Genomic DNA, 12,062 nt, shown 5'->3' with positions numbered 1-12,062 from the left:
AGATTTGGGATTCGAACCTAAACATGCAATGAAATTACATTGTGACAACAAAGCTGCAATTGACATTGCACATAATCCAGTGCAACACGATAGAACCAAACATGTTGAAGTTGATAGACATTTCATTAAAGAAAAGCTTGAGGCTAAGATTATTAAATTACCATTTGTTAAATCCGAAGATCAACTTGCAGATGTACTCACCAAAGCAGTTAAAGGAAGAGTTTTTCACAGCTCAATTAGCAAGTTAGGCATGGACGACATATATGCTCAACTTGAGGGGGAGTGTCAAATGAGCTGTATTAAGCCTCAAAGGGAAAGAATCAATCCATATTATGCAAGATTATAGGATTTCCTTAATTTGTTCTCTGTAATAATATATTTCCTTGTATAGTCATTAGTTTGTTCTATATAACATAGGTATCAATGCATATTCAATAATAAGAAGAAATATTATTTTCTCTCTCCAATTCAAACAATAATTAATGTGCTACATGTTATGCATTTCCTTTGAAGAATGCAACTTTTTCTGTGCCTGAATTGCATGCATAATTACGAGTTTCCCTCGGTCATACCGTGCTAATAGTATTGTGCAGTTTGTTCTTTTGTGGGGAAGTGTCATCGCTAGGTTGCACGGACGTAGACATGACATGTGATTTGTACAACATATAGCTTGATAGGTAGGAGTATTAAGGTTTATTTCAATTCTGATTTACAATTCCATACGATTGCAATTTTAACATGAGGATATTTTATTGGGTGTCAAAATTTGGGTATGAATTATCAAAAATGTCACAATTTAAATTGTCTATCAAAAATGTCAATTCAGAACAATTTTGCCCCTCTGAATCATTAGAATACCTTTTGTGTCCTTGTACCAAAACTGTGTTAATTGTCAAGTGAAATGACAATTAATGTTTGAAACCAAACCACGAAAAAAAAAAACAAATAAGACATGAAATGAAAACAAAGGGAAAGAAGACAAACCGACAGACACAAAATCCCCAATCTCACTCTTCTCTCTCATTGAAATTGACCACCGCCCGATCGTTGACGAAATTGGAAGTTTTGCTGCAATCGTCGACCGCCCCACCATCGAAGACCACCAGCAGAACCTTAGGTGTCCAAGGTCCTCTACGATATCTTCAGGTTCGGTTTTATCTTTCTTTTTTTTCGCTTCCGTGTAAATTTTTTACCTCTACTGGAATCAATGCTGTTGGCTCATGGAAAATGTACTCTGGTTTTCTAAAATTGCAGAAAGGGTTTTCGTGAGTTCCACGTTGTATAAATCGGTTTGGAATTTTTGTTAGGGTTCTCGAATAATGTAGCTTGAATTTTGTTCCCCAGCATAAACATTAAATTAAAAGGTGTTATGGTAAGATTTAGAAGGCATGACAGAAAATAATTTTTATTAAGGGAAATTTTTATGGGATTTGGAAATGAGTACATATAAGTGGAATGATAATGTTAAATGAAATAGAGCAGTTGCGTGATCTGTGTTATAATGCATATCATGAATGAATTAAGGTTGGAACCTTCAGTTTTCGATGATGGAATATATTTTTGTTGGTTATGTATAAATGTAGGTGGGACATTTTTTGGGTTGTTTTTTTTATTATAAATGTTGGGATTACATATAGAATTTTAGAGCAGGAACTGGAAGGAGCTAGAAAGGTGCTATGTGAGGCGGGAAGTTGTCAACCTATAAAAAGGAAAATGAAGTTTACTGTGTGAGAGAATAGAGCAGAAAAACAATGTATTTGGATATAGAATCTAATTGATATGGTGTTCCTTATTAAAGAGAATGGAGGATTTGTATGTTTAGAAATTCAATATTTTACATCCTTTCATTTATATAATTTGGAATGAGATACATTTGAGATTTCAAAATTTAAGCACCTGAATGAATTAAATGCAAGTGGGACAGTTTTTTTATTGAATGGAAAAAAGAGTTTGATTAGATGGAAAAATTGATAAATAGATATTTAGAGTTGATGGTTTTGATTTATTGTGGATCAAAGTTTCAAACAAAGGAAGTTAAATTATGTGAGAAAATTTACCTTTGGATCCTTTAACCAAATATATTGGTATTTCAATGGACTGTTCCTAGCTTTGGTGGGAGAGCATTTTTTTTTTTTTGTTTTTTTTGTTTTTTGCCAACCCATAATGCTGTTGGCTCATGGAAAATGTACTTTGGTATTCTAAAATTGCAGAAAGGGTTTTCATGAGTTACATGTTGTATAAATCGGTTTGGAATTTTTGTTTTATGCTTCAAAATTTTTTTGTTTTTGTTTTTGGTCAACCCATAATTATTTCCCGTTTGTTCAGTGAGTATTCAAGATTTTATGGAACGAAATAGTAAAAGATAGGAAAATGGAACACAGCCCTAAATCTTTTAACTGTACTGGAATCAATGCTATTGGCTCATGGAAAATGTACTCTGCCATTCTCAAATTGCAGAAAGGGTTTTCGTGAGTTCCATGTTGTATAAATTGGTTTGGAATTTTTGTTTTATGCTTTAAATTTGTTTTTTTGTTTGTTTTTGGCCAACCCATAATAATCTCTCGTTTGTTCAGTAAGTATTCAAGATTTTATGGAAAGAAATAGAAAAACATAGGAAAAATGGAACACGGCCCTAAATCATTGCAAACAGAAAGAATACATATAAAATTTAGTTTTAAACCTTAAATTTAGTTTTTGCATTTTATAGGTGTGTAATTATTATTAGGGGAATAATATTATTATATTTTGAAATTTATATTTGTAACATCAACATGTTATAAATTGTAATCGCATTATGGAGTTTTGTAAATAATTCTATGATCATGAAATTACGTTTGAAGCTACCGACTTACCTACACCTATTGAAATAAAGGATTTTTATATCGGTCCATGTATGGATCCAAGAAGTTGATATTTTGGACATGCGGATGTATGAATGAAATAGTATTACTTTAGCTTAAATTTTAAAAACATTTTTATATCTTGGTTTAGGCATTAGGTCACCACTCGAATAAAGTTTTAGGTTTAAATACGGTCCTTTTTATAAAATAAATATACAGCAATGCTAATTAAAATTTAAGCATTAGATATAAATGTATTTTGTTATTCTTGGTTGGGAATATTAGTAATTAATTTATTTAAAAATTAAAGTTTTGAGTCACATTTATTTATTTATATTTAATTAATCTTCAAACGCATCATATTACATCCAAATTTTATGAATTGTTTGATTTGGGCAACATCTAAAATTCAGATTACGTGAATGTTTTGAGCAAATGAAATGAGAAATAATTAAAATGGAAGTGTCTTAATTTTCAAGGAATGTCATTTTGTTTGTGAGCATAACATAAGTTCTTTGTGCAATTCAAATGAGGAAACTATTAATGGAAGTATTTACCTTAACAATTGTTGACATTCCAGTAAATGCCGTGTAACTTGTGGTGCATTTCTTCATAATCTATGGAAATGACCTTTTTGTTTTCCAACTTTTGTTAGACATCTAGTCCTAAGCATGCTGAGATGCACAATGCACTCCACTATAATTTTACTTGTGAAAAGAAATATATTAAAACAACTTTTTGCAGGATGACTTTTATCGATAACATTTAGAATTGTACCTTGATGTGGAACTTGTTGAATTATATTATACTTTACGAACTTGTAGAATTAAATTATACTTCGGGCAATTACGTATGAGAAAAAATATTATACTTCAGGCAATTGTTGTACAATTTGAAAATTACTTGGGAAGAAGTTTATAAAATGTACATATCTGTTGACAGGCCGTTGTTTAGCTGGATTATTAATGATATTGATTTCATAGGGAAAATTTGTAAATTACTTTTTAGTTTAACTTGTTTTTTCCCATAAATTGTCCATGTTCAATTCGTTGTTTCGTTCAATAGCGTGATTGCCACAATTGTTGTGTTGTCATGTATAGGTAGTCCAGTTTAATTGTTGAGGACATCTATCTGTTTGATATCAAAGCAATAGCATGTCCGCCGTTGTCCCACAGCTGTAAGCTTCTCTCTTTCCCTCTCGCTTAGTTGTGTATTTTTCAGTTATTTTTTCCTTCCATTTAGTTCACGATAATTTGCAGTCGTCTTGAACTAAAGGGAATTTCATTCGTTGCCCTTGCATGTCAATTTAGTTCACTTGCACATGTCAGTTTAGCAAGCAGACCAACTCCCAACGAACTGTCGTACCCGAGGTTTCACCTCAGTTTTTCTAGACAGTTAACCCTCCAACCGTCGGTATCCATATGTCTCAACAAATCATCTGTCGATACTGACGGTTGACTTGAGTTTCTCTCGACAGTTCACTGTTATGGCGCATGATTTCGCTTCATTAAATTGCTATATACGTTAAAATTGTTTATTTCACTTCATTAAATCTTCATTAAATTGCTATATACGTTACAATTGTTTATGTTCATCCTGTAACCACGTTTTTTCCAATTCACCTTACAGGCATGATAGAGTTTAAATTTCGTATTCCTGAAGATGCAAGATTGTAGGCCCACATTTCGTAATGTAGCAACCTCAAGCTGGTGAAGACTGTGATGGACCATTTCGATGAGCGGCAACGGGAGAACTTTCGCAACTCCTCCCTCGGGTATCTGGCCGAGGTTCCGGTTATTCAATTCTCTGCCCAACTCATCCAGCAGCTATGGTTCAGCACACAAGGGCACCTCACGAGATTTGGTCTACAGGAGTACACGCTTGTGACGGGGTTAAGATGCGGTTCATTCCCAGAGGGTGCTGAATACGAACGAGTGCTACAGAGGAGGAGGTTGAAAGAGAGGTACTTTAAATCCAATGACAAGATTTCTTTGGCTCAACTCCAGTCTGCTATGGCCCGATCTTTGACGCCCCGAGCTAATCGCTGCAAGCTAGGGCTGGTTCTAATTCTCGAGGGACTTTTCAATGCTCCGAATAATAATGTCGGTATCCATTTGCCTACACTATCAATTGTGGACGACCTCGACATATTTTTTGCCTACCCTTGGGGTAGGGTCGGATATAGGCGTCTGTTGCACGGATTTCGGGGTACTTGGGCAAAAATATTCTAAAAGGCGAAGAGGAGGAAGGAGAAGGAGATTACTTACACGGTCTACGGCTTCCCCATCGCCATGCAGGTATGAACATTCGTTCTACTATTGTAGCATGCCTGATTTTCCCTCGGTAGCGTCGTGCCTAGAATATTTCGAAATTTAATTTCTCTTTCTTGCTCCGACAGGTATGGGCGTACGAGGCGCTTCCGGAGGTTGGGGAACGTTTTGATGAGCAAGTAGGCGAACGACTGCACGACTTCTTCGCTGGTCGGCACGAAAATAGCTACAGCATCGTACGTACGATGCATTCTTCAAGAATGTCAAGGTATACATAGAACACGATCCCAAGTTCCTTTTCGAACGTTTTGGTACAATCTTGTGCCTTCTAATATGAGTATTGTAACCTTATTTTGCAGCTCCACATGTACGCAACACTGCGTCCCACCGATGCTGATGCTCAACAACCTTATTTTTCCACTCTCGTGTTGTACGATGATCCCCCTGTTTCGGTTCTTGATGACATTGCAAGGACCGTTGTAGTGCCACAGTTCAATGCATCGGGCGGCGGCAGTTGCGATGGTGGACATACGGGAAGGGAGGATTCTGACGAGGAGGCATCTGAAGGAGGAAGCAGTGAAGAGCAGAAGTCCGGAGGTGTTGAGGAAAAAGGTGCGTCGGGCAGCGATCCCAACAGTGAGGATACTGGCGAGTTCGAGGGTGACTGATCCAGCACCAGTGAGGACACCCATGGAAGAGATAGGGGTGCCTCTTTCTCACCTCGACCGCAGCGAGGTCTTTCTCCACAGCGATGGAGCATGACACAGGCAAGAGTTGTTAGAACATCTACACTAGGCCTTAGTAGAGGGGACATGGAGGAGCTGATGTTACACCAAAGAATCCTATTTGAAATACGACTTCGGACAGTGAAGCTTGAAATCGAACAGCACGTGAGCTGGAAATGTACATGTCTTCGAGAGTTCTTAGCTACCCTCGTGGCCTGAGCTGGTCCGACCACTGCTGCAGCTGCGACGGACGCCGCCATTTCAGGTACTTTGCCAGAAGGTATGAATGTTTCCTGCGTACAGCTTTTACTTTAGAATCTTAACCTACGTTCATCAATAGTCATCATACCTGTGTCTGACATAGTATTGTTCTTGTTACAATAGTGACGTAGACGTATATGGAGGACCCGCGGAGCCATGCCCGGACAAGCAGGACATCCCAATTGACACAGGAAATATGCAAGGTATATGGGTTTTTCATTTGTGCAATCTAAATTTATTACTTCTTGGACTTCGCACGGTTGGAAAGTTGCCCCTTTTATTTTAATGAAACTGTTATAATATTGTTCTCATCAGACGCAGCACACTTTGCGCCACACCATGACGATGTCAACCTGCCAGTGGTCGTTGCAACCGAAGAAGTGCAAGGTACATGCATCCCTTACGAGGGTTTTTTTCGATTGTATGTAACGGCATGTGCACTTATGTATGTGTTGTATTGGTCAGATATAGGAGCCCTCGAATGAGGTCAGGGACGACGATGATGATGACGATGACGATGCGGAGGGTTGTGATGTGATGAATGGTGATGGTAATTTAATTGGCTATATTAGTAGTGGTTCCATTATGCATTGGATCACATGCGTTTCGGGTAACTAACATGGCCCGTTTGGATTTTCTGTAGGCGTTGTTACTGAATTCTCAGCTCCCGGACCGGTACTCGAACCACGAGCTGGAGTTCCTATAATGAGACGGCGCTCGGCCTGCTTGCGACGATCGGCTGTTGCTATCAAAACTTCGTATACGGGGAGAGGGCAAAGAGAACGAAGAATTAAATGTTATGAACTAGCCGGAGAGCACGACGATGGTCTTGTACTCATTTTTGGATGGTGACTAGATTGGTGGAGGTCGAGTTGGGATTTTTAACTGCATGGACAAATTCATTGTTATGGTTTTTGTATAACATTACATTTTACTTACTTTTGAGATACCGTGCTAATGGTTTCACGCATTCAATAGATTTTGCGTTGTCCGTGTTGAACGTCGTGTCGGTCTTGGATGTTACTAACACTTGTAGCTACTAGTACTACAATCTGGATAATTTTATTTTGACTTTCAGTACATGCATATTTCGGGGATGGTGTACATTTTTCCACGACGATCTTATTTTCTGTCAACTTTCTTATTCTGTTTTGTTCCATGTTTTCAGTGATTTGACCTGCTTTTCAGTGATTTGAACTGTTGTGTGCAGTGGTTATCCACGATACTTTGAAAATGAGGACGTGTAGTTACGTAAATGCAGTTGTAGAGGATTATATAGATTGTTTAATGTTAGTGTTCTCTTCACATTTGAGTCAGTAGCTCGAGGATGCTGCATATGTGCCGTTTTGGCTAGAATTCTGTCGTGAGGCAGGGATGTCAGGCAACATAAGAAATGATAATCCTAATAAACGAATTCCCAATATTGTCTAGATCATTTGAAGGTTAGATAGTTTGTATTTTTGCCGTATTGTGTCTTTCTTATTTTTCGAGTTTCTTTCTTTCTTGAGCGGCTGCATAACTTATTCTCCGTGAACAGGCTGGTAGCGATTTTGGTAGAACTGGACAGAAGGGGGCATTTTGAAACTGGTTCGATTACTTACTTTGTTGTAGAGTGGTATACATGGTTCTATGAGTTTGACCGATAAGCTCATCTCATTTATATGCATTGCTAAATGTCCAGTAATCCCAAGGTAAGTAAGTTGCTAAATTTATATAGGATGTGTGAAGGATGGATTCTTGCTTGTGTGTAAGGATAGATTATTGTTTTTCTTTACAACTGATTTTTATTTTTAAGGGTTGATTGGTGACAATTTGGGGTGGTATCCATAGTTGCATATATCTCCGGTGACATGGCACTTGTTTAATTGAAAACCAATGATTCCCGAACTGTTACGCTCTCTATATTTATTTATTTTACAAGAGCTGGTTCCCTATTAGGTAATTAAGTTATTTTCTTCATCCCGTTATTATCTGTAGGATCCTTGGCTTTTTCTTCATGGTGCTTCTTCTATGGTCACCTGTGGTAATGCTATTGCTCCCGTCTATGATACAAAGCTGGGCTACATGCAGCACCTTCACTGAATTGTTGAGCTTGCTTGCATCGCTGGCGTCTACGTTTGTATCATGAGAATGATTACTTTAAGGGGGACAAGAATTCACAAGTATGACAATCCAATGAAGCAATATGGAATGGATTTGACTTCAATTGATGAGGTATGGATGTTAACTACGTAATCATGATCTAACTATTATTTGATATGTCAGATATTGTCCAATACAAAGGGTAGTGTGTGGTATTGATTGAAAGATTTAACATTTACCTTCTTGAATGAGAAGCTTCAACGTCACATACCTTTTCGTATTCTTCAAGCATGTGGAGAAAAATAATGTCAATGTAAGAGTACGTAGTTGGCTAGTGAAGTTATGAGTTAATAAAAATCCTGACCGATCCTGTTACTTTATCCTTACTGTCAAAAGGGGTAGAAAAACGCTTTTTATAAAGTAAATAGAGGTCCTTACAGTAAAATCTGATAATTATTACTTATATTTGTAATTGAAAGCATTTATTTGAACGTAGGTTGCAGAGATGGGAGCTCGTTATGACGAAGGTCGGTAAACTAAACGTCATATTTGGTGCACGTACATGAGATGCAGCACACAGTGACAAAGTGTGGAATTTTATATTTTTGTTTGGGGTGTAAAATTTTCGCCTACTTGAAAGAGTTGATGTGATATTTGTTCGAACTGGACGTGTAGTAACCTATATTTGAAATGTTTGAACAGAGAGGTATTTGTGTTGCAATGAAGCCCCTTAGCTCGCACTACGACGGCATATATCCGCAGGGGTCCTAAGTTACTGTATCAATTATCACATGCAAGTACATTCATAATATTAGTTAAAATTCGGACGATGAGCCATTAAAAATGTCAAAACCATGACAACCACGACATTCAAGTTACAAAATGAGTTCATGTCTCTGTCATTGTTTTTGATGTGTCGTCAAACATGTACGTTTAGATCATCAGGCATACGGGCAAGACCCTGTAGCCTTTTCACTATGGTACAAGTAACTAGAAATTAGTTTTACAATATTTTACTTGCAGGACATCCCCATTGCTTAATACTACACATGATTAAATGAGCCTAATAGGTCCTGCTAATTATGGGAAAATAGGGATAAAGGTACACTTTACTTATTGAATAATCACACCAATTGCTTTCACATTGACAAGGAGATTGGACATGGTAGTTGGGTAGATGATGAACATAATTGCTTCCCCCATTCTTCTTGCTTATAAATACAAGATATGAGTTCATTGTCCCTTACAAACAACCTAGTTGAATACCATTCTGAGAATTAGAAGTCCTCACACACTACTTGTTTCATCATTACTTTACTACATCGACGTAATGAGTTCGTCCACAGGAAGCACCGAACCGTTCAACGTCAATGAGCCGTTACCAGTTTTCGATTCATCTCCGTTATTTTCAATCTACATTTCGTCAGACGATGAGGAAGCTAAGCCTCGTATTGGTAGGAGAGCCATTTCTCCCGTTTTGTTTTTGAACTTGGAAGATGTACCGACAGAGGGTGCACAATCACCCAACGGAGTGCTCAATGAGGGTTTCGAGGTCGACGCTGGATATGAGGGGGAAAGCGACGACGACTGGCTGGCTTACGTCCCACATAATGAGGTAATTATCATCTCGTCGAACGAGTTGAGTGATGACAGCGGGGGACAAGGGTTAGTTGTGGAGGATAAATGAAGTCAAACCAATGTTTCGTAGTGAATAAGTGATGTATAGTCCTGTATTTTGTACTTCTTCTATTTGATGAACACAAATTGTAAAGGTATGCATGACCATGCTCGTAAGATGTCACGAATGGTGTATTTTAGGGTCCAGGTGTCGAGAATGGCAGACACAATATGTTGGAAACGACAAATGAAGTGTCTGGCTTCAATGACAATATTATGTAAATGGACCCGTATTTTCTATTACATGGAGCCGATGTTATTAAATTGTGTTTATCGTGCTCTCATTGTGGTCAATCGTGTCAGGTATTGACGATGTTGCAAATTATAATCTGTTTTGTGGGGATTGAAAGATGCATTTTCGAGTGCACCAAAAACTGGGAGGTTGTTGGTGCACGAGGGCAAATTGTATGGTTTCAAAGATATATTCTATCATGTGTTCTTGCGTGTGCGTATTCAAAATAATATAAGGCCATAATGGGTATGCGCACAACATACCTTGAGCAGATGTTAAAAAAAGGGGTACATCATGCCCTCAGTGCAGTCAACTATTTAAAATGTTGAAATTTATTATTTACTTGGCAAGGACTGAAAAAATCGTTCTTACGTGGACAGTCGATGGATCGTAGGTGTTGCTTACTACCGTCAAGTATTTAGCACGACCGTGCAGTTGAAGAGTGAGTTGTATGCTTTTAAAGATGTTGTGTCCTATAAGATTTGTAATTTTATTTCATCGTATGAACGAAATGAACAGTTCACCATGTACGTGAAGCTGATATTGAATGCAGTGCAAATTTTCGTCAACTGTCAAGAATGAATGAGACATCTGTCTAGACCGACAGTTTAACTGTAACTATGGAAAACTTCTCTTCTATTACAAGTTGGCCCATATAAGTTCATTTATGTATAGAGAATGGTAGAGACATGCAGGAACGTGGATTTATGATGTGACACAAGGGTACAATTGATAACAAAATACTAATAACTGCATTGGTTTAGTACAAACGACATCGGTAAGAAGTAAACATACAACGTCCATAGTCACGGAGATGAGCCTATTTGAACGGGTTATGTTAGAAAGGGATTTGAACATGTGCTTCGATTATGACCCACTCTACCATAGTGGGTGCATTTCCTAACTCGTATCTAGATCAATAACGTCGTGTGGGTGGTCTACCTGGAGGACGACATACACTTGGTGGCAGAATAGCAGTACCTGTAATTTCGTTCGAGATAATCCAGTCCACGTCATGCGTAACAAGATAGATTGCTTCGCTGTAGGGACCCCTCCAATATTCCAATGTGTAAAACGGTGAGCATAAATCGTACAATGAATTACCTCACAAGTAGGCAGCACGACTTGCACGAATGCATGGCATACGATTAAGCTGAAACTCAAGACAACTGCACGTGTTATCGGAAAAGTTCACGATGTTCGTGTCATTGGATAGTCCAACTTGTGTTAAGTTGTCTGTCAGGCCTTGAGCTCGAAGCCTTACACCTGCTTCGAACGTTGTCTGTAACTCGCTTTCCATCCTCGATGACAACACGGCACTACATGTGAATGCATTGGTTCGACGTTCGTAGTACCACTTCTGCATAGTTTGGCGAATGTGTTCGACCAAGCATGTGATGGGCAATGAGAGTGCATGTCTCAACATTGAGTTCAAATATTCTGCATTGTTGTTTGTCAATATGTTATAACGTTGCCCAAAGAATAGTGCTCGTGACCAAAATGAAAAACCAGCTCGCTTCAAGTACCCATGCGCTCTTTCACTTACCCTACGAATCTGTCCCATAAGTCTCTCAAACTCTTCGACTCGAGAAGTTCTTGCAACTCATTTGAATAGAAATATTGCACTTGCATTGTTGTACCGCTGGATTAAGTTCTTCTCCAAATGCCAAATATAGTACCCATGGTGAGACAGGGGAAATACATGAGCAATGGCATTAGAAATACTGTTTTTCCTATCGGAAACAAAAATAATTCATCCGAGTCGCCTATAAGCTCTTTCAAGTTCGATAGAAACCACATCCACGTTTTATTTATTTCGGCATCGACGATTCCCCATGCTAGGGGATAAATCTATTTGTTGGCATCTTGGCTAGTTGTCAGCAGAAGTGTACCTTCGTATGGACCTTTCAAGTGACTACCGTCAACACAAATAATAGGCCTCAAGTAGTGCACGTAACCACGAATGCTTGCACCG

General features: G+C 38.2%; 1 protein-coding gene and 1 pseudogene across 1 annotated transcript; both read left to right on the top strand.

The window, feature by feature from the left end:
* The window catches only part of LOC111368687, a 28,925-nt pseudogene that overhangs the window by 4,558 nt on the left and 12,305 nt on the right, over nucleotides 1-12,062 (top strand).
* LOC111368688 lies at nucleotides 4,436-5,372 on the top strand. Its single transcript, XM_022990083.1, has 2 exons — nucleotides 4,436-5,137; nucleotides 5,239-5,372. Exon 1 carries the CDS (start codon nucleotides 4,562-4,564, stop codon nucleotides 5,069-5,071), a length of 510 nt encoding a protein of 169 aa, XP_022845851.1. The 5' UTR covers nucleotides 4,436-4,561; the 3' UTR covers nucleotides 5,072-5,137; nucleotides 5,239-5,372.

Source organism: Olea europaea, chromosome 19 (assembly GCF_002742605.1).
Source record: "Olea europaea var. sylvestris chromosome 19, O_europaea_v1, whole genome shotgun sequence".
NCBI lineage: Eukaryota > Viridiplantae > Streptophyta > Magnoliopsida > Lamiales > Oleaceae > Olea > Olea europaea.
This window is presented reverse-complemented; position numbering and strand designations above follow the sequence as displayed.

Bases quoted from the DNA above. Each gene is read 5' to 3' on its own strand.
- LOC111368688 (XM_022990083.1), top strand. From the start codon at position 4,562: ATGGACCATTTCGATGAGCGGCAACGGGAGAACTTTCGCAACTCCTCC.